The 24073-nt window shown below is 42.6% G+C and overlaps 1 protein-coding gene across 2 annotated transcripts; it reads left to right on the forward strand.

The window, feature by feature from the left end:
- The first annotated feature begins 14 nt into the window (after positions 1-14).
- On the forward strand, positions 15-23730 carry LOC129722373 (sodium-dependent nutrient amino acid transporter 1-like). Of its 2 annotated transcripts, none has more exons than XM_055675769.1 (8): positions 15-184; positions 246-402; positions 21447-21753; positions 21815-22034; positions 22093-22363; positions 22428-22531; positions 22591-23219; positions 23289-23730. In XM_055675769.1, the coding sequence occupies exons 2-8, from the start codon at positions 340-342 to the stop codon at positions 23543-23545; spliced, it is 1851 nt and encodes a 616-aa protein (XP_055531744.1). In that variant the 5' UTR covers positions 15-184; positions 246-339; the 3' UTR covers positions 23546-23730. The 2 variants fall into 2 exon arrangements, with proteins under 2 accessions (XP_055531744.1, XP_055531743.1); XM_055675768.1 differs by having other exon boundaries at positions 117-184; positions 235-402.
- Positions 23731-24073: the final 343 nt, after the last annotated feature.

Here is a 24073-nt window from a genome sequence, read left to right on the forward strand (position 1 = left end):
GGCCGCAACAAATTAATAGTACCGAGATCATACGCAAGGTTTGTTGCCCGTAGATATTACTATTGACAGTGAGCTTTGTGTCAGCAGTGTCGCCTTATCAGGAACGGGTTGAGTAGCTGAGGGTTTTTCTGTCGAACGCTCCAAACCAGATGCGATTCGTTATTCAGCTCCTTCGCCACAACTGGTAAGCAAGATTGCATCGCGCCAAGAGCAAACACCAGCCAGTCATAACAGTTTCTTACCAGGTATTCATGTGTTCAGACGACGTTTGTATTATTGCACTCTGGAGAGATTTGATTATTTCCTCATCACATTCAAGTGGACGTAGCAATTAGTGACATGCATGACCAATCCTACATCGGGGAATCCCAGGACAACCTTGACATCAGCAAAAGTAGTTCGGTAAGTATAGTTCGCATAATTCCGATGGCGAAACGGTTTTTTTTGGTTCAAAAAGTGGAGTTCAGTGACACTATGCTCTAAGGCAGCGCAGATTATACATTTGCCAAAATATTTTAGTTCCAACGCCGAATTTTTAGCAAGCTTCCATCTTAAGTTGCTTTCCTCCACAAATTCTGTCGGAGATCGTAAAGGTAACTAGCTCACGGCTTTTACCGGTCTTTCGAAACCTGAATCGCCACGGGAAATCCCCGCGAAAGTGAAAAAGCCTGCCGAGACGGTTGTATCGATGGATCGGGGAAGCACGTGACTTTTGCGGGTGATTTTTGCTAGATTTGCAATTCTCGCTGAGGTGCTTCGCGTACGATCTGCGTGTTGTTTTTTTAACGATCAATTAAACGGAGTAGTTATGCAAATAGCTTTATGACTAACGCGAGTTTATCGGTTACTGTTTCTTGAATAAATGTTGGAATCTAGGCTATCGATATGAATCGATATGCTATCGAATATTAGATTATGGTTATAAATGGATCGAAACTAAGAAAATTCGATGACATGAATCAGGTAGATACATCTAGATTTACCGTGAGAATAGAACGAGTTTAAATTTTTTTTTAAAGATTGGTTTACGTCCTCTAAGTATATTTTTATTGCCGGTGACGTAAATATTTCAATTAACCAGCAGAGTAATAATGCACATAGTAAAATTGATTAGAATTGCACTATAACTCAATAATTAACTACGAAGTTTATTATAACTTTATTTTTCTGAGAACCGCTAACATGGAAGGGATCACAATCTTAATATCTTGACTTGATCCAAGTAAAAAAAGAGGCTTTCATAATCTATCACGTAATTGCATAAAAGCTAACTAAGAAACATTTTTTGGTATCATTACAAGACAAAATATATATTACAAGAAAAATATAAAAACGGATTTCATCCTGGTATTTTCAAAGTTGCCAGAATTGAATCTCTAAAAAGCTTTAATAAGAACTTAAAAAATGTTCATAAAGCTTCATAGTGATTTTTTCGAAGTCCGTCTAAAAATCAATTTGGGCAATAGAGGGTTAAGATTGGATTGCACAATACAGATCGGATTCGATTATCCGGAACATCAAAAAAAAAAATTCATTCCGGATAATCGAGTTTTCCGAATAATCGAATCACACAAAAAATACTGAAATTTTGCGATTAACAAACATAAAAAAAAATTCTTTTCTTTATTTTACTTGTATGATGCAGTGGCGTAACCAGAAATTATTTCTGAGGCGAAAAGCGAAAAATCTTGAGAAGCAAAAAAAAAATAAATTGGACATTGATTATTTTCACTTAATTCGAACATGTCCCAAACATACCGGAAGTGACTTAAATGGTAATAAATATGCCAGAAGGGATGGTAAAGGCAAAGTTTCGGAATTAAAATTGAAAACGGACACCAAAAAAATAAAATTCCGGATAATCGAGTCTAAAATTTCAAATAATCGAGTTCGACCTGTAGGGGTAAACAGGGTAAGTCCGCCCAGCGGTGTAAGATAGCCCACCGTAGTTTTACTACCAAGTTATATAATAATTGCAAAATTTCTTTAACATGTCTATTACAGTATAATTACATAACGTTTTGCACCCCTTTCTTTTTTTGATAGTGCGCGAAAGGCCTCATAAATAATCAAAAACAACCTTTCAGCTGGCAACCAGTCAATGCGCTATTGTTTTGCGGCAACGAGACTTAAGGTTTTCCTGTCTAAAAATCTATTGTTTTATTCGTGAATATACGTTTAATCGCTTGCCTGAATATGTCTTCTTTCGAAAATATCGAAGGCCTTGAGTAATCTTGTAATTTTGACTACTTTTTCGGTGGAATATGAAAATGTTCCACTGGGGGTAAGGTCGCCCACAATACATGGGGTAAAACCGCCACGTATACAACTGTTTGTTGTTTTACTTCAAGACCCAAATGCCTCGACACTACATAAGGAATATTTACAGGATCAGTAAAGCAATTTCAAGCCACATAAAACATCGATGTTAATCGACCATTTTCGATTTGGTTGAAGCTTTTCAGGTAATATTTTAAGTAGAAGGTAAGCTTAAATTTGATGGTTGTTTGATCATGGAGTAATAGAAATAATAGCTCAAATTTTATGAAGAAATTTTTATGGGCGGTTTGTTTGTTGTATAGAGTCGTTGGTCATTTTATAAAAAAAAAACATAAAAAATTAAAAATAAAAATAAAAAAATTAATAATTAATATTGTTACTCTATACATAATTCTTCAAAAAATCATACAGACAGGTTTATGAGTTTTTATTTTTAGCTTAAAGACAGGTATATTATAAATTGAATATCTTGGAAAATCCCAATTCTAAAAAATACATTTATTTTGCAAACCACAAAAAGTTACCTAAACATTGATTTGAACTTGGATAATCAAAAAACAAAAAAAAAGTTAAAACTGAGAAAATTTTTTTTTTCAGATTTTTCACAGTGCATATTTTATTGCATATTTTGTTCAAAAAAAAAAAGTTCCATCTACAACTTTGTCGAAGACACTATACCGATAAAATCAACCGTTTTGGCTTTAACAATATTTGTTATCCTCAAAAAATTAAAGATCTGCACAATTTCAATGAAATTTTAAAATAAAAAAAAGGTGGAAAATAAACAAAAAAATTTCAATGCTTATTTTTTAAATGCGGGTATTGAAGAGAAGTACCTCTTAGCGAAGAAAAAATGAATTTGCAGCCGCAACTTTTTTTTTCTATAAACAGAATTGCTTAAGGGGGCGGTCTTACCCCGTTTACCCCTACATGCAAACATCTGACATTCGGAGACGTGCTAAACATTAAGATAGATACGTGCAAGACATCGCGATTTCCAAATACAGAAAATGATCGTTAGGGCAATTTCGTCGTGCATGAGTATCCACAGATACAGCATATATTGTATATACATATGTCAACCAGGTATAAGTATGCCGCCTTTGTGAAAATATGATGCACAAAGGCCTTGCATGTGTTGAAGACAGGACACGTCTGGTGGTCGGAAAAGTCAATTTGACGAACTTAATTCGTTTGTGTTTAAACGGTTGATGTTAGCCAAAGACAATGTTCAAAAGAATTGTTCACATAAATATAACGGAAATGTTGATGAGAAAATTTTTTGATCATGGCCTACTATCATAAAAATAAAAAAACTAACTTTTGATACAGCGAAAATACATGAATAGTTTCTTTAGCAAAGTTGTAGAACTTTTCAAAATATGAAACTTTGCAGAACATGTTAAATTTCTATGACGTCAATTTATTGAAATACAAAGCATTTTCGCTGTCAACCATCTCAAATTTAGTTTTTCTAGCATAACTTTTTTAATATTGTTTTTTCAAGAACATATTGTTCTAGACAAATATGACCAACATAAAAACACAGGTTTTAACGTTCTCACTAATTTTGAAAGTTTTGTGAGATAATGTTTCATTAATTTACAAATCATCGTTCATTAATCAGGTAGTTTGTGCATTTTTGTATAGAAAACCCCAAAAACATACATACCTAAAACATAACTCTACTCATCCATTTATGAATTGTCAAGTATCAAAGTTTAACAAGCTTATAGTACAGGTCTAAGCTTTGAAAAAAAAAATTTGATGATGTGCACCGGTTTGCCTTTTTCTCCCCTATATGCATTTGAAACTGGGAAATAATTTAACGAAAAAAAAAACGCTCTAACTTAGTATAGAACGATTGTAGCAATATGCTGTCTTCGAAAGAAACCTGTGTTTTCATGTTGGTCATATTTGTCTAGAACATTATGTTCTTGAAAAAACAATATTTAAAAAGTTATGCTAGAAAAACTAAATTTGAGGAGGTTGACATCGAAAATGCTTTGTATTCCAATAAATTGACGTCAATGAAATTTAACATGTTCTGCAAAGTTTTATATTTTGAAAAGTTCTACAACTTTGCTAAAGAAACTATTCATGTATCTTCGCTGTATCAAAAGTTAGACTTTTTATTTTTATGATAGTAGGCCATGATCAAAAAGTTTTCTCATCAACATTTCCGTTATATTTTTGTGAACAATTCTTTTGAACATTATCTTTGGCTAACATCAACCGTTTAAGCACAAAAGAATTAAGTTCGTCAAATTGCCTTTTCCGACCACTGTGCGCTTTGAACACACCTGCCACCAGGCTTCTTCCGTTCTCTTGATTGTTGACCAAATTTCCTTTTCTACCTGCCAAACCCCTTGGAGAACTAGACTTTCTCTCACACAGAGTGAGTAATTATCCACATTTAGGCGTAGAGTATTTCAGTCGCAGAGCTTCTTTTCACTCTTTATCATCACGTGTTAGGGATAAACATTTATTTGCTCTCTCAGTAAGAGGGAGAAGTTTTCGTTAGCTTCTCGTTTAGGGAACATTCATAAATGACGTAGCTTTATTCTAGGTTTTTTTGACCACCTCCCCCCCCCCCCCCTCGTAGCATTTCGTCACAAAGTCAGGACCCCTCTCTAGATAATTACGTAGCTTTATAACAACCCCCCCCCCCCCCTACATAAATTTTTTTTTGCAAATTTTATTATCCAAAACATACCTTGAGTCATTAATGAACAAGAAAAGACAAGGAAGGAATAAAAATTACTCTAAGCAGACAAAACAGTGATAAAAAAGAACAATTAGAAAAAATCCATTTTTTTTCTTAGTTTCATGTTTGCTACGTAGCTTGGCTTGAACCCCCACCCTCCCCCTCGTCACATTTCGTCACGAAACTGCAAACCCCCTCTCCCCCCTCAAATGCTACGTCATTTATGAATGTTCCCTTACTAGAAGAGAAGTTGGCCAAATATCAAAACAATTAGGTTCACATTGAAGCCACATCCTAACCGTTTTCGAATTTAATATTATAGAAAGATTCACAACTCACCATGGGTGCGTATTCTGCAGAAAGCTTGATTTTATACTGTTTTTGTCGCACCCCAGAGCGATGAGAACGGTAACGCAATGCTCAGTTGGTCGCCGAGCAATTTATTTCATTTTTCCTGCGTGCGCGGATGAGCAATTTACAAGAGTTTCATTGGATTTTTGCTCTGTCAAATTAGGAGCGCCCCCAGGGCTCATGTTTAGGCCCCCTTCTTTACAACTTTTATGTAAATGACATCGACGAATGTCTGGCAAATTCATGCACGATAAGACAACTTGCAGACGACAGTGAAATCTCTGTTAAAGGAGCCAAAGCTGCCGATTTGCAAGGACCATTGCAAGATACCTTGGACAATTTGTCTGCTTGGGCTTTACAGCTAGGTATCGAATTCTCTCCGCAGAAGACTGAGATAGTAGTTTTTCTAGAAAGCATTAACCTGCTCAGCTTCAAACACAATTAATGGGTAGAACGATTTCTCAGGTTTTGGTACACAAATATCTTGGTGTCTGGTTCGACTCTAAAGGCACCTGGGGTTGTCACGTGAGGTATCTGATGAAAAAATGTCAACAAAGAGTGAATTTTCTTCGTACAATAACCGGACAATGGTGGGGAGCCCACCCAGAAGACCTTATAAGGCTTTACCAAACAACGATACTGTCTGTTATTGAGTACGGGTGTTTCTGCTTCCGCTCCGCAGCAAACACACATTTGATCAAACTGGAGCGAATACAATATCGTTGTTTGCGTATCGCCTTGGGTTGCATGCAATCGACCCATACGATGAGTTTGGAGATCTTAGCTGGAGTACTACCATTGAAAAACCGCTTCTGGAGCCTGTCTTCTCGTATTCTAATCAAATGTGAGGTCTTGAACCGTCCCGTGATTGAAAATTTTGAAAGGTTAATCGAACTTAATTCTCAAACCCGTTTTATGACATTGTATTTCAATCACATGTCCCAAAATATTAACCCTTCTTCGAATATTCCAAATCGTGTCGACTTATCAAATACTTCTGATTCTACTGTGTTTTTCGATACATCCATGATAGAAGAAACTCGCGGAATCCCGGATCATTTACGCGTGCAGCAGATCCCCAAAATTTTTTCCAATAAATATCGAAACATCAACTGCAACAATATGTTCTACACTGACGGATCACTTCTTGATGGGTCCACTGGCTTCGGTATTTTCAATAACAATTTAACCGTCTCCCATAAGCTCGATAATCCTGCTTCTGTTTACGTCGCAAAATTGGCTGCAATTAAGTACACCCTAGGGATTATCGAAAAAATGCCCACGGACCATTATTTCATCTTTACGGACAGTCTTAGTTCCATTGAGGCTCTCCGATCGATGAAAGATGTTAAGCACTCTCCGTATTTCCTGGGGAAAATACGAGAACATCTGAGTGCTTTATCCGAAAAATCGTTTTAGATTACCTTAGCGTGGGTCCCTTCTCACTGCTCGATACCGGGTAATGAGAAAGCGGACTCTTTGGCTAAGGTGGGCGCAACAAACGGTGGAATTTATGAAAGACCAATTGCCTTTAATGAATTTTTCTCATTTGTACGTCAGAATACGATCATCAGTTGGCAAAATTCTTGGACCAAGGGGGAACTGGGAAGGTGGTTACATTCCATAATCCCCAAGGTATCGACGAACCCGTGGTTCAAGGGGTTGGATGTAGGTCGGGATTTTATTTGCGTGATGTCCCGGCTTATGTCCAATCACTATAGATTTGACGCGCATCTCCGTCGTGTTGGGCTCGGGGAGAGTGGTATCTGTGCCTGTGGTGAAGGTTATCACGACATAGAGCACGTTGTTTGGTCATGCCCTGTACACCGTGACACCAGGTCTAGATTAATAGCTTCCCTGCAGGCCGAAAGTAGGCAGCCGGCTGTTCCTGTTCGTGATGTCTTGGCGAGCCATGACCTATCCTACATGTCCCTTATATACGTTTTCCTGAAATCCATCCACGCCCCAGTATAGTCCTATCCCCTTCCGCCTACATCCAACCAAACGACAAGAACCGCCGTTAAACATTGAATTGTATTTGTGCCGTGTCAAATAAACTATAGATGAAGAAAAAAAAAATTAGGAGCGTTTTTCCGTCAGAGAAACTATTACTCTGCGCTCTATCTACAGCAGATGGTGTGATGCACATTGAATGTAAGCTTGCAGTTGTTAAGAGGGAAGAAAACTCTTTCTCTTTAAGATGAAGATGAGCAAAACAAAGCCTGCCTGCCACTAGCACAATTAGCACAATCATTACAAACACAAGCATTAGTTGCTGTAAGGGAGTCTCTAACAGACCTTGCAGTGACAACAACAGTAGAAACAACAGTGAATGACCCGTGGGAGTTTCAAAGGCATTCGATGTCAAGAATAGATACTATCTACGTTCAACAAACTATAGTATCCCAAATTCGTCACTGCCGAATACAGGTGACATCTTTCAGTGAGTTCACTACAGCCTATGCAGCTGACGTAAGTATCATCACAAAACATTCTGGAATAACACCGATAGTGGTGACCGTTCCGTAACTTTAGTGAAATTGCTGGGGCGCTGCTGAATCTTCAAAAAACAGTTAGCTTGAAACTTGTAGTTGGACTTCGGCCATCAGAGGAAATTATAATCTGGAAAGAGGTTGACATATTTGAAGTTAAAAACAAAATGACAATTGATGAAACAATAGCGGCAAACTAGACGAAACTTAGACGTAGTTTAACTTTAGAGCTTTTGGTGGTTTATCAAGCTTCTGAACTCAAAACAGCGGATTTGGCCAATGAATATTTATTTCCTTGATCAAGTTCGCTTAGATTGGCTAAGATTGGCAGGTTGCAGTGGACTAGACATGTCGCAAGGGTATTGGACGACAGCCCGGTGAAGAAGGTTATTACTGAGTAACTTTTCAGATCGATCGGAGAAACGCCCGATTTGCGCCCGATTTTTAAAGTTTCTATACGACTTTATATGGTAAAATCCACTTTTTCAATACTTATTCTTTAGAGATGTCAAGTTGGCTCTTAAAAAAATATCAATACATAGTATTTGTAGGAAATTTTCCTGGGAAAAACTCATCTGTAGACCGTAAGGCGCTACGATGCTTGTAGAAACAGCTATTCACCCCAAACTGATTGAATGTCTGACGGACGGCTCACCACTGAAATTTTCTAGCAACACTGCTGCTATTGCAAACTTGCTTAAGTATGAGAAATAGTTTCGCGCGGAATTAATTTTCAAAGTGTGATTTTTGCTCATAGTATCTTCGGGGGAGCCTCCAAGATAAATTTAAGCGAAATCATTTCTCATCACATGGTTGAATTTGCAACAGCAGCATGCTGCAGCAGTACTTACTTTTACTTTTACTTTGTTGGCTAACGGACCGTTCACCGGTCTAGGGCCTAACGAATTAGAGATGTCCAGCTTCTTCTGTCTTGGGAAGCCGTTCTCCAGTCTCCTCGTACACCAGCAGATCGTGCATCTTCTTCCACCGCGCACATCCACCGCGTGCGAGGCCTACCAAGGAGTCGACGGCCTCTTCCTGGTTTTCTACTGGAGATAGTTTTAGCGGCTCTCTCGTCAGGCATTCTGGCTACATGTCCAGCCCACTGAAGCCTGCTGTATAACCTTCACTATATCAGCATGTTTGTATACCTGGTACAACTCGTGATTCATGCGTCTGCGCCACATTCCATCTTCCAGTTTACCGCCTCAAAAACTCCGAGCACTCGTCGATCAGCTTCCTTCAGCGTCCATGCTTCATGTCCGTAAAGGGCCACCGGGAGCAACAGCGTCCTATACAGCGCTAGTTTTGTGCGAGTTTGTAAACTACGGGACCTTAGCTGGTTACGTAGTCCGTAGAAGGCCCTGTTCGCAGTTGCAACTCGTCGTTTCACTTCACAGCTCATATCGTTGTCACATGTCAAGAGCGAACCAAGATAAACGAATTCGTCAACCACTTCAAATTGTTCCCCATCTATCTCCACCTCAGCACCAACACCACGGGGACTTCCACGCTCCCTGCCAGCTACCATGTACTTCGTTTTGGCAGAGTTAATGACAAGCCCCAATCTCGCTGCTTCCCTCTTAAAAGGTACGAAGGCCTCCTACACGGCATTACGGTTGATACCGATGATATCGATGTCGTCCGCGAAACCAAGAAGCATGTGAGATTTCGTAATAATCGTACCGTTTCTTTCCACGTTTGCTCTTCGTACTGCACCCTCAAGAGCGATGTTAAACAGTAAGTTGGAGAGCGCACCCCCTGCTTCAGTCCATCCAACGTTACGAATGCGGCTGATGTTTCGCCAGCTATCCGCACGCACGATTTTTTTCACTGAGTCGTATGCCGCCCTGAAGTCCACAAACAGATGGTGAGTCGGTAAGTTGTACTCCCGGAACTTATCGAGGATCTGTCGCAGGGTGAAAATTTGATCCGTCGTGGAACGCCCCTGCCGAATACCAGCCTGGTATTCGCCAACAAAGGATTCCGTTAACGGTCTCAATCTGAAGAACAGGATACGGGAGAGCACTTTATATGCGGAGTTGAGCAACGTTATGCCTCGATATGCCTCGGCCAGATCCTTAGTATTATCTAGTGGATCGCATAGTACAGCCGCTCGCTCCCCGCTTTTAGAAGTTCGGCCAGGATACCGTCCTTCCCAGCGGCCTTGCCGTTTTTCAGCTCACTAATCGCCTTTTTCGAATCCTCCTGTGTTGGTGGCTCCACAGCTTGTTCGTCACTCATAATCGTAATCCTGTTCCTGCTCTGCTCATCCGGCTCCTCACCGCTCAATAGGGCCTGAAAATGCTCCTTACACCTGGCTGCAACTGTCGGTTTATCAGTAAACAGGTTGCCGTTCTTGTCATTACACATGACTGGCACAGGGAAAATCCTGCTTCTGACTCTGTTGACAGTTCTATAGAATCTCCACACGTCGTTTTGAGCATAGCTGTCCTCTGCGCTGGCGAGCACCTGCTCCTCGTACTCGCGCTTATCCCGACGGTGGGTTCTATTTTCGGCAGCTCTTGCCACCCTGTATCTCTCTCTGTTCTGACGCGTAGCCACAGTGAGCATGCGGCTCCTGGCACGGTTCTTCTCATCTGGCACTCGGCGTCGAACCAGCCATTTGGCTGTTTTCCGCGCGTCGTACCTACCACCTCTCTCGCAGTCGTTTCGATGGCGCCGAGGATGCTGCTCCACAGCCCATTTATATCTTCCACTCCTTCCTCCTGCTGTTCTGCGATCCGTTGATCCAACTCTCTGGCGTATTCTGCTGCAACGCCATCAGCCTTCAACCGCTGAATGTTAAAACGCGCGTCCTCTCTGTGCGAGATTTCAGCACGTTCTACAACCGTGCGCGGATCTTACAGACGACGTGATAATGGTCAGCGTCAATGTTTGGTCCCCGAAAAGACCTAACATCAGTAACATCCGAAAAGTGCCGACCGTCAATCAGTTTGGATCGATCTGGGAGCAGGCTTCTCCATTTGGATGCCTCCAGGTGTGTTTCCGAATATTCAAACGTGGAAAATAGGAGCTACAAAATGGCCATTCCTCTGGCCGCGGCAAAATTAATCAGCCTCAGGCCGTTTTCATTGGTTGACGAGTGGAGGCTATGCCTTCCAATGACCGGACGGAAGAATTCCTCCCTCCCAACCTGTGCGTTTGCGTCTCCGATGACGACTTTTACGTCGTGTTTTGGGCACTCGTCATAGATTCGCTGAAGCTTGTTTTCTGATTTTCCAGCACTACTAAACCGACGCCCCGTTCCGCTGCTTTGCCGCCACTGTCGTAGATGTTATACTTGAAAGAAGTGCGTGAAATAGGGTCTACTGCACGGAATTCCCTTTCTCCGGAATTTGGCCACCGAACCTCCTGAATCGCTGCGATTTCGACTCCCTGTCGCTGTAGTTCTCGAGCAAGCAAGCCAGCCCGCGCCGGTTCATTGAGAGATCGGATGTTCCAAGTACCCAAAAGGTTTCGGTATGCTACCTTACCAGGGTCGCGATACCTACATCCTGCTGATAGGGCTGCCATCTTAGGTGTAGTTGGCGGGATACAGCATTCCATAATTCAGCCGCCTGCTCCGAGTCAGACGCTGTTGTACGCCGCCCCTATGGGGATACAGCCGCGTAAGACCCTCTTCCCAGTCAGCATACGACCATTGTTTCCACCGGGGGTTGCTAACCCGATTTCCGCTAAGGTTACTCGTATTGCGGTCGGCACCACGTGGAGGTTGGGATAGGAGTTGCTGGACAGAGGTGAATGGCCGCATTAGGGTCTCATGTTACACGTGTCCAGCCATTTGCCAACCTGCTGCAGCTGTATTGCTAGTAAAATTCAATGGTAAACCATTTATCAGATATTCAATCAGTCTGGGGTGAATATCTTTATTCACAAGCAAACTAGCGCTTTGCGGTCTTCAGAACAGTTTTTTCCAGGAAAATTTCCTTCAAATATCATGTATTGATATGTTTTTAGGAGCCAACTGGACATGTCTGCAGAAAAAGTTTTGAAAAAGTGGGTTTTCCCATATAAAATCATAAGGAAGCTTTAAAAATCGGGCGCAAATCGGGCGTTTCACCGATCGATCTGAAAAGTTACTCAGTTTTTATAGGACTCATAAGGAACTCGAAAAGTGCAAGGGAGCGAAAAAATAACACCATCGCTTTTTTTCTCATATAACCGTGTCCCAGCCTACTGGTCATATTCTACCGGGTTCGAGACAAACACCATCTCCACAGGGAATTTCCTGGCATTCTTGAAACATGCCGTGCCCAGCGTATCCGTTCAGCTTTAGCCACCTTTGGAATACTGGAGTCGTCGTAGAGTTGCGCGAGCTTATGGTTCATTTTCCACCTCTATATTCCGTTCTCCTGCACGCCATCAAAGATCGTCTTGAGTACCCGGCGTGCGAAAACTATGAGCACTCGCAGGTCCTCCTCGAGAGTTATCCACGTTTCATGCCCGTAGAGAACATCCGGCCTTATGGGCGTTTCGTACAGGTTATAATTCGTACGGGGGCTTAGTCTGTTCGACGTAGTGGGCACGACTTCCGCTGAATCTACACCTCCGGATCTTACGGTTGGTATCACTGTACTCAGTTACCAGTGAGCCAAGATAGACAAACTCGTCAACTACCTCGAACTATTCGCCGTCGATTGTATTGATACTACCTAGGCGTCGTCGGTTGGCTTTGTTTCCGCTGGCTCGCATATACTTCAATTTAGACGTGTTCATCTGCAAACCAATCCTCGCTGCTTAATCTGGTGTACTGTTTGGCCAGCGCCGCAGTTGTTCTGCCGACAATATCCATGTCATTAAAAAAGTAAACGATTCAAAGGATTTGTTGAATATCGTATCTTGCGTGTTGATGTCCGCTCGATTCATTACACCCTGTAGCAATGTTGAACAGCAGGCAGGCGAGACCATCACCCTGTCGAAGTCCCCTGCGGGATTCAAATGAATCCGACAATCCACCCGAAATCCACACACTGAGTCCCATCCACCGTTGCTCTTTATCAGTCTAATCAACATCCCCGGAAAGCCGTTTCCGTCCATGACCTTCCATAGCTCTTTTAAGTCGATAGTGTCATACGCGGCTTTGAAGCCGATGAATAGGTGGTGCGTGGGGGTTTTGTATTCACGGAATTTCTAGAGGATTTGCCGTATGCTAAAGATTTGGCCCGTCATAGACCATCCTTCCCCGAAGCTGGCCTGATAAATTCCCACAAATCTGTTGGCTAGCGGTGAGAGTCGGCGAAAAATGATTTGGGAAAGTACTTTGTAGGCGGCATTCAGGACGGTGATCGCACGACATCCCATGTTTTGTATCCTAAATTCTCCGGGCCCTTCTTAATAAGGTTCGCTCCGAGGCCATCCTTTCTAGCCGATTTATTGTTTTTCAGCCGCTTGGTGGCACCTTTAACTTCGCCTATCGTTGGGGCTAGCACAGCTTCTACGTTTGTCGCACTGACGAGATCGCTTTCTCCACCACCATGGTCTCAGCTGTACCAAATAGCTGTACCACATTCTGCGAGACCTGCAAAAAAACAAACTAACAATGATCGAAAACAACTAAATTCGGAGCCAGGCTGAAAGCACGATTGGAAATAGAGAATATGAAACTGCCGATCTTTTAATTGCATCGAAAGCACCGCGTGATGAATTGAAGAGCCGCAAGTTCGACATCATAGAGGTTCAGGATGTGTGCTGGAAAGATTTGAAACGAGCGTGCCGCTAGTTTCATAGAGAACCCTATCAAATGGTGGGAGTTAAATCGCCTGCAAGGTAGACAATGAGTGCTCGAATCAGAGGGAGTTACTGATGGGGTGTTAGATACTAATATTTTGACAGTCTAGGAAAAGGTTGGTTTCACTGATCAGTAAACGAAAATAATTATCGTATGGAAATCAACGTCAAGAATTTTTACAAACGGAAATTAAAAGAAATTAAGAAAATTCGAGGCTTGGCTGAACGAGAGAAAAAATAACTCTATCTTTCCCGTTCAGACCGCCGAACAGACAAGTCAGAAATTTCTAAAAAAATAAGTCAGTGAACCATAAAGGTTATTTTTATTAGTGATTTCCAAAAATAAAATCTTTGACCTAACAAAAAGTTATTTGTTTGATTTTATAAAACCGTGAGTCCAGTTGATTGATTAAATTGTAAACGAAATCAAAACATGAGTCAGAAAAAATCAAATTATTAGTGAGGCAGAGCTAAATATAAAAAAATCACAGGAGGGTTGTGTGCAAAGCCACGACCGCAAGGTTGAAGTAGAATACTTTTACACAGCTCTACTTACGGCTGTAAATTAACCTACGGCCGGCGTATCGGTTCGCGCCGCTTATCGCGTTTAGCCTGGCAGACGCCTAATGCGCACGGCCAACACAATAAAAAGGTGTTTTCACACTGAAAATTAGACACGGCTTTACTGGAGTAGGTGTTGGCAAATGCATCTACCGCTAATACCGCCGCTATCGTACGAAAAATGACGCGCGTCTAAGAACACCCGAACTGTTTCGCCGTGCCGCTTCCATTTACTTCCTTATTAAATCGGCCTTAGGGAAGAACCGGCTGCACCTACCGCTGAGGCTGTAACCATACTGCTACTGGTACCCAAAGCTATTAACTCTTCAAATAAAATGTTTTATTTGTCCTCAAAAGAACAATTGGTCAATTCCATATCGGATATGATGCAATCGCATCTCTGTATTATTACCGACAGTAATATTCTTCTAAACAAAATGATCCAACTTTTCCATTAGAGGAAGTGCCGGCTGATGTACCGCGAAAATCTCGCCCGATCGCTCGCGTTGGCGTTCAGCCTGGCAGAGGCCTGAGACGTGGTGACCAACCACAGGGCAAGTGATTTGTTTAATTTGAAGGCAGCCACAGGCGCGACCCGCTGCTATGGTCTGTTACTGCTGAGTGCCGATATCTGCTGTTACTGCTGTCAACGATGTGGACGGTCCATCCAGTTCACATTTCGACTAATGAATGTAGCTAGTTTTCCCAGAAACACTCTTTTATAGCCGAAGGGTGCTACGTAATAGGCCACGCCTTTCAGTTCAGGTTTACCATTTCCTTATGTTCTTTAGACGAATTATTCCAAAATTCGCATTTGATTTTTGTATCCAGCGAATAAACACCGATGGGGCTCTCACACACGCAACGGTTTTAACCCGTATCTTGTTGCGGTTGGTAACATCAAACGATTTCGTTTGCTCGCTGTTGCGTGTTGCATCATGTTGCAACTTGGCAGCTGGGAGACGACGAAATTCTGTTTATGCTGATTGATTGAAGCGACTTCATATTAGCTCTGCATAGTCGAACTAACTGCTTTTGTGAATGCGTTCTAACAGGGCAGTTTATTATTCAATGTCGGTTATGCTGATCGCAGCCTTTGCGCTACAGTGGGGGTTTACTAAATAAAGTAAAAATTAGACATCTACAACAGAATTTGATTGCATCCCGCACATAATGTCTGCTTGTGTTGATGCCAGAAAATTATTAACCTTCAATTATTCTTTTATTTGCCTTGAAAAAAGCATTTTGCGGTTCAAAATCGGTTGCTAATTACAACCTTTGAGCTGCCCTAACATTGGGGGAATTAAGATACACGGACAACATGCACTGTGGAAGCTATTTCACATTCAGTAAATTCGACGGGTGCGACAGATTTCAATTGCTAGGATGCAACACAGAATGCTTGCTTGCGTTGACAAAAATTATTAACTTTCAATGACTTGATTATTTGCCTTAAAAAGGCATTTTGATTTCCAAAATTGGATTTACTGATGGCAATCTTCATGCTGCCCCAACACGGGGGGAATAATGGCTGTCTGGCGGCACACGCTGAGAAAAACCGCGCTGCTCCTGAGACGTGGTGACCAACCACAGGTCTAGTGCTGCTGCTAAGGAAGGACGACTGCTGTTGTCGCTGTCTAGAACTATTATGAGCGGCTCCGGCTGAAACAGGCTCTTATATAGGCCAAATAGCATGTTTTCAATTGCAAGGTATATGATCCTGTCGACCGTGCTTGGAAAGCAAGCATATAACGACCAATCAGAGGTCGAATTTTTCGTTTTGACAAGGCTTGACTATTTTCAATAGTACAACAGTGTGAATAATAAAATTACAATTATCTTATTTTGGGAAGAATCTTAGAAGATTTTCCAATCTATTGCTGCAAGAACGAAGGAAATCCATCGAATACTAACCGATTTATTAGCATTTGAAATTGGACATATTTTTCACTTTTTTCGGTTTTAGATTTTCATTTCACATCCCTATGTAGCCGAACTTCCTGAGAGAAGTATTCTACTTCAAAAAAACAGTTTCGTGAGTCGTTTACTGACGACCACGAAAAAAAGCGTTGGGAAGTTTTGGCCAGGATATTCGCTTCTTCAAAAGCGGACGACCCGCAGATTGACGGCCCACCTCGGCCAGCACGCGAACCTCTACCATTTGTGGTTATCGCGGTGCAATTGATCGGACTAGGGCGATCCCCTGGTGGTATCCTTCGCCTCGTGGCTGCGTGCCACTAAGGGTACACCCAGAGTGCGTGGTCAACGGTAGTGGAGTTCGGCCTCGCGAAGCACCACCCCGCCAACACGTGGATGCCAAGAGTCGCGAGTGGTCTGTCCGGGGAAAGACTACCACAGCCAGTGCGAATCGTCCAGACTCACGTCCCGGGAAAGAAGATTAATCAGTCCTGATCAGCCGCTCAAAGCCTTCCCATCGGAGCCGGTGGATACGCCGAGTAATCCACCCGTTGACACCTCTACCCGAATGGGACCTCGTGTCGTCACCACTGCAATCGCGGCGACCGAACAGTAGTACACTCGACCCGACAGGAGAACGACCTGCTCGTTCCAGGTAACCTGTAGCATCGAGACATGCTGTAAGTACGTCCGGACCTTTTTATTAAACACCGACACCCCCCCACCACCACCATAGGGAAATAGTAGGGCATGAAGAAATTGTAAAAACAAAAGTGGAAAAGAGATTTTGCACAGATAGGGAGACTCACGTAACAGGGAAAAAGAAAACATATAGTGACGTCACGTAAAGGAACTGGATTCTTGGGATAGGAGAAAGGTGTAGGGACAATAGTAAAATAAATCTCGTTTTGTGATAATAGAAATTTACTTAGAATAACTTCAACCTTATCATTCTTTTTATCGCCTGCGAATATAACCACTTTTCATAAAAAAAAATAATAAAACAACTTTTAATGGTTCCAACAATCATATCGTAGTTAAATAGAATATTTTTGTTGAATTTGGGAAATATTCCTGCTTTGCGAATTGAGGTCGATGAGTTTTGGGATAGTCGGGACTTTTAAGAGGTGGATCCTGCAGTAGGGTTGTACTGAGCTGGCAGGGCAAACTGATCCGTAATTCTTGCAGATGATTTTGGTCATCTGGCGCATAAGCTAGAATTTAGAGGCCCTACCAGGATCCCCTTTACAGATTCTATGGTACGTTCGATCCGGGATAGTTACACTATTTACCAGAGCTGCAGAACTCCATATAAAGAATAATTTCACACGTAGCTGGGGGCGCGAATACGACCGCTGCCCAACACATAATATCATTGTCGTTAAGGACTACAACATTCAGGTCACCAAGGGGGAGGAAATCGAACTGGTGATTGGAAAGTTCAGTAAGCATTAATTGACCAACGTCCTAGGACTTCGCTTCCGCTGTCTCCAAGAATGCCAAATCAACCCGTCTCCGCCAACCACGCTTGACACCTGGGTTCGAATCCCACCGCCGACATAGGTGTCGATGGTTGTGAGGTGGCGTGATCCACTCACAACCAACCCAACTGGTCCAGATCCAGTCCTAGCCGACACCGGGAGATTTTCTGAGGCGAAAAATCTCTGGGATCACTCCTTCCATCGCATGAGGAAGTAAAGCCGTTGGCGCCGGTCCGTTAATCAACGGGTCGTGAGTTAGGGTCCTGGATGGAGTCGCCTCCCCGGGCGTCGGTGATTGGCACAATAACAGTGGCGGAGCTAGACCGAAGGTAAATAAGCGAGAAAAAATCACAGGAGGGTTGTGTGCAAAGCCACGACCGCAAGGTTGAAGTAGAATACTTTTACACAGCTCTACTTACGGCTGTAAATTAACCTACGGCCGGCGTATCGGTTCGCGCCGCTTATCGCGTTTAGCCTGGCAGACGCCTAATGCGCACGGCCAACACAATAGAAAGGTGTTTTCACACTGAAAATTAGACACGGCTTTACTGGAGTAGGTGTTGGCAAATGCATCTACCGCTAATACCGCCGCTATCGTACGAAAAATGACGCGCGTCTAAGAACACCCGAACTGTTTCGCCGTGCCGCTTCCATTTACTTCCTTATTAAATCGGCCTTAGGGAAGAACCGGCTGCACCTACCGCTGAGGCTGTAACCATACTGCTACTGGTACCCAAAGCTATTAACTCTTCAAATTAAATGTTTTATTTGTCCTCAAAAGAACAATTGGTCAATTCCATATCGGATATAATGCAATCGCATCTCTGTAATATTACCGACAGTAATATTCTTCTAAACAAAATGATCCAACTTTTCCATTAGAGGAAGTGCCGGCTGATGTACCTGGAAAATCTCGCCCGATCGCTCGCGTTGGCGTTCAGCCTGGCAGAGGCCTGAGACGTGGTGACCAACCACAGGGCAAGTGATTTGTTTAATTTGAAGGCAGCCACAGGCGCGACCAGCTGCTATGGTCTGTTACTGCTGAGTGCCGATATCTGCTGTTACTGCTGTCAACGATGTGGACGGTCCATCCAGTTCACATTTCGACTAATGAATGTAGCTAGTTTTCCCAGAAACACTCTTTTATAGCCGAAGGGTGCTACGTAATAGGCCACGCCTTTCAGTTCAGGTTTACCATTTCCTTATGTTCTTTAGACGAATTATTCCAAAATTCGCATTTGATTTTTGTATCCAGCGAATATACACCGATGGTGCTCTCACACACGCAACGGTTTTAACCCGTATCTTGTTGCGGTTGGTAACATCAAACGATTTCGTTTGCTCGCTGTTGCGTGTTGCATCATGATGCAACTTGGCAGCTGGGAGACGACGAAATTCTGTTTATGCTGATTGATTGAAGCGACTTCATATTAGCTCTGCATAGTCGAACTAACTGCTTTTGTGAATGCGTTCTAACAGGGCAGTTTATTATTCAATGTCGGTTATGCTGATCGCAGCCTTTGCGCTGCCCCTACAGTGGGGGTTTACTAAATAAAGTAAAAATTAGGCATCTACAACAGAATTTGATTGCATCCCGCACTGTGGAAGCTATTTCACATTCAGTAAATTCGACGGGTGCGACAGATTTCAATTGCTAGGATGCAACACAGAATGCTTGCTTGCGTTGACAAAAATTATTAACTTTCAATGACTTGTTTATTTGCCTTAAAAAAGGCATTTTGATTTCCAAAATTGGATTTACTGATGGCAATCTTCATGCTGCCCCAACACGGGGGGAATAATGGCTGTCTGGCGGCACACGCTGAGAAAAACCGCGCTGCTCCTGAGACGTGGTGACCAACCACAGGTCTAGTGCTGCTGCTAAGGAAGGACGACTGCTGTTGTCGCTGTCTAGAACTATTATGAGCGGCTCCTGCTGAAACAGGCTCTTATATAGGCCAAATAGCATGTTTTCAATTGCAAGGTATATGATCCTGTCGACCGTGCTTGGAAAGCAAGCATATAACGACCAATCAGAGGTCGAATTTTTCGTTTTGACAAGGCTTGACTATTTTCAATAGTACAACAGTGTGAATAATAAAATTACAATTATCTTATTTTGGGAAGAATCTTAGAAAATTTTCCAATCTATTGCTGCAAGAACGAAGGAAATCCATCGAATACTAACCGATTTATTAGCATTTGAAATTGGACATATTTTTCACTTTTTTCGGTTTTAGATTTTCATTTCACATCCCTATGTAGCCGAACTTCCTGAGAGAAGTATTCTACTTCAAAAAAACCACGTGTTGATTCATGGTCGGTACTTCTCAGATATCACCGACTTCAGAACTTACCGAGGCGTCAACAACGATTCAGACTGCCCAGTGATGATCTTTATTCACCCAAAATTCTCCGTTATCAATAGCACTCAATAATAGGAAGCAATTCGAAGTCGCCGAAAACTACTCGAACATTCTTGCGCTACTAGAAAAGAGTGAGCTGGCTATAGCCCCTCTCCAAGACTGTCAGAGCACCATAAAAACAACCATCAACGACGTAGCAGAAAACGTCTTGAGTTATGTGAAATAAAATTGACAAAATGAGTGGTTCGATGTAGTAATCGGCAAAGACGCTGTTGAAACGAAACTTATCAAGCTGCAAACGTGGAAAATTATTAAGCTGGCCTTGTAAAAGGTCGGTAAACAAGGAAGATTACGAACGAGAACAGTCTTACCTGGGAAATTGAACCGACTTATCAAGCCCACCGTCGATGGAATCCGGTACTGTATGGGGATATCCAGTCCATCCAAATTCCGCTGGGGACTTCATCAAGGCGACAATCTCTCCGGTATGTTTTTATACAACGCGCTAGAAGGTGTTATGCGATGAGCGGCGTTCAGAATTTTAACCGATCCAGTCGATTTATCAGCTTTGCGGATGACGTGGATTATGTGGGCAGAGCATTTGAAACGCAGGCAGACCAGTACATCAGACTTAAGCGTGCGACAGAGATGGCTATATTGAAGATAATATGTCCAAAACGAAGTACATGCTGGCTGGTGGAACTGAGCCCGCTCAGGCAGTAGTATGACGATCGACGACAGAGAGTTCGAGGTAATCGTCGAATTTGTCTACCTTGGTTGACTGATAACTTTAGACAAAAATATCAGTTGTATATACCTCCCCAGTCGAGGTACGATGGCCTAACAAGCCAGTCGTTGTAGGTTCGAGTCTTGACTCGGGAGAGACTGTTAGCGTCAGTAGGATCGTAGCGCTGGCTCCGCACGGTTGACTGCGAAGTCTGTGTATAGTAAACAGAAGGTCAAGTTTCGAATCGGAATGTAGCACCCAAGGCTTTGCTTATCAGTTTTATGATTCGGAGGCGTAATATCAACGGAAGTTGTGCCTACTGTGAGCTCCATAAGCATCTGCGGCCGAATAGCTGCCCTCATATAAGGTACAAGACGCTCAAAAGATCGGTTGTCCTCTATGGGCATGAGAAGTGGACATTGCTCGAGAATGATCTACGAGCAATCGGAGTTTTCGAACGATGGGTGTTAATAACTATCTTCGGTGGCGTGCAGAAGAACAGTGAGTGGCGGCAAACTCGCTGGCGAACCCAGTATCTTGAAGATGATCAATACCAGAAAGATACGTTGGATAGGACATGTTGCACGAATGCCGGACAACTACTGTGCAAAACTAGCATTCGCTAGAAATTTCATTGGTACACGACGAACCGCAAAGTGATTGGACCCAGTGGAGCATAACTTGGCAAGTATTGGACCACGGAATTGAGGAGATGCGTCCGAGTTCGTTGAGGGTTTTTTTCTCAAGTAAAACTTCATTTAATGTTTGTTATTATTGAATAATAAATTCTCTTTTGAAATCGTATTTTTCTAGCAAAACAGTTACAATGCATCAATCGTCTCAATCCCAACCAGTGACCAAAAGGAATCCACTCCAGTGCGAGATAAATGGGGCAAAGATGTCGAGTTCATGCTGTCCTGCATAGCGTACTCCGTTGGGTTCGGCAACGTGTGGAAGTTCCCCTACACCGCACTGAAGAACGGCGGAGGTGCCTTCCTGATTCCCTACCTGGTGGTTCTTTTTATCGTCGGACGACCGATCTACTATCTCGAGATGGTGATGGGTCAATTTTCCAGCCGAGGTTGCGTAAAACTGTACGATCTGAGTCCTGCTATGCGAGGTAATTGTGGTGCCATTGAAAATTAGAAAGGTCTATTGCAACCGAGTTATTCAAATTTTAGGAATAGGGATAGGCCAATCCATTGCCATGTTTGTCGTAATGACCTACTATACACCAGTATTAGCCATCACCTTCCGCTATTTGGTGGCATCTTTCAGCGTTGAACTGCCTTGGGCTAAATGTGATCCAACGTGGCCAAACTGCATAGATTCCGACTTCGTCGGGCAAACCACATCGAACGCTAGTATTCCACTGAAGGCATCCGCTGAGCTATATTTTCTGTGAGTTAGGACAATGTAAAAATAACTATAACTAACATGAACTAATATTATTCAACAGTAACTCGGTGATGCACAAAAACAACTCTCTCTACGAAGGCATCGGAACACCCGATTGGAAGCTGGTATTGTGTCTCGCCTTCTCCTGCCTGTGTGTGGCTACAATGCTCATAAAAGGCATCAAGAGTTCGGGGAAAGCGTCCTATTTTTTGGCCATTTTCCCATACGTTATCATTCTTATCCTACTGATTCACGCCTGCACACTGGAGGGAGCTTTTGATGGAATTTTGTACTTTCTGACGCCACAGTGGGATCAGCTGTTAAACGTTACCGTGAGTGCGCCTGTAGATATTCTCTGAAATTCGCACGTGTTACTCTTGGTTTTTCTTCACACAGGTGTGGTATGAAGCTGTTACACAATGTTTCTTCTCGCTGTCGGTTTGCTTTGGCGGCATTATCGCGTACGCATCGTTCAATAATTTTTCCAACAATGTATACAAGTAAGTTAACTTATTAATATGCATCAGAAAGTTATGTGAGTTATGAATTACTCCATTAGAGATGCGATGATTATTTCCTGGCTGGACACCCTTACGTCCATAATTGCTGGCTGCATCGTGTTTGGAGTTATCGGAAATCTGGCCTATGTGACTGAGCAGCATGACATTCAGCAAGTGGTGAAAAGTGGTGCAGGTCTGACGTTCATGACCTATCCGGATGCGATTGCCAAATTTGATCTACTGCCCCAGCTCTTTTCGGCACTGTTCTTCCTGATGCTTTTTATCGTTGGTTTGGGCAGTAACTTAGGTGTGACTACCAGCATTGTGACGGCAATTCGTGACCAGTGTCCGGGTTTAAAGAACTGGCATGTCGTAATAGGAGTCGTTGGAACAGGGTTCCTGTTTGGGCTGATGTACTTGACCCCCGGTGGATTAGATCTGCTTGATCTGTTGGATTACTACGGTGCAAAGTATGTGACCTTGACCCTGGCAGTTTTCGAGCTGGTGACCCTAGCTTGGATCTACGGAGTGGATCGCATCTGTCGGGACATCAAGTTCATGTTGAACCGCAGCACAAGTTTGTTTTGGCGAATATGTTGGGGCATTGTAACTCCCTTGGTTACGATGCTCATCCTGCTGTTGAGCTTCGTCGAGTACGAAGCTTTTGCGGTTCCAACTGGCTACAATGGTTAGTAGACATGAAATGTTTACGAGAATTTCAATTTATTTTATACCACTCCGTTCCGCTGCATTGCAGTTCTAGGCTGGTGCATTTACATCATCGCCATTCTCCAGCTGCCGGGCTGGGCTTTGTACGCGGCATTGCGGCTCAGTTCAAAGACACTGGACTCGATGATTGAGTCCGTAAGGAAGTCATTCCGTCCGCTGTCCGAATGGGGTCCGGAGATGGTGGAGACTCGACTTCGCTATCAGGAAGAGCTAGAGCAGCACCACACAACGACGCCACGCGATCGAAATGTCAGCCACGCAATCAGGCGGAAACTTTTTAGCTGAACTATGTTAAACACGATCCAACTGAATAGAAATTCGAATATATTGAACTTTATTCACGAATTCATCGTATCATATCAATATTAAATCAATCGATTCTTCTGATATAGTTTTTGTTTAACGTAAATTAAATTAAAATTAAATTGTACCTGAAAATACATTTTCTATAAAAACAACAAATAAAACAATTCCCGAACTGCCACGGCAAAATTTATTACCAAAATGAAATTTCCTTGTTGATACATCTCATTAAGTACATAATATTTAGCCTCATATATGCCAGTTTCATAGGCTTTCGAAAAATGAATATCAAATCAATGGTAATATTTAAAGAGCGCTTCATTTTCATGTATCAAAATAACTTTGAACTTTGAAGTGGAACCTAGATTCACTGCACAATTTTATTATATTGGTGTTTATTACGGGAGTCACTTCGCGGTGAAATCAGAGTGAAGTGATTAAAAACCTATTACGGAACTCTCGTAAGTGAGAAAAACGTCGCAAATTGACATCTGTCGTGAAATCTGGGTT

This window comes from Wyeomyia smithii, chromosome 2 (genome assembly GCF_029784165.1).
Source record: "Wyeomyia smithii strain HCP4-BCI-WySm-NY-G18 chromosome 2, ASM2978416v1, whole genome shotgun sequence".
In the NCBI taxonomy this organism is placed as follows: domain Eukaryota; kingdom Metazoa; phylum Arthropoda; class Insecta; order Diptera; family Culicidae; genus Wyeomyia; species Wyeomyia smithii.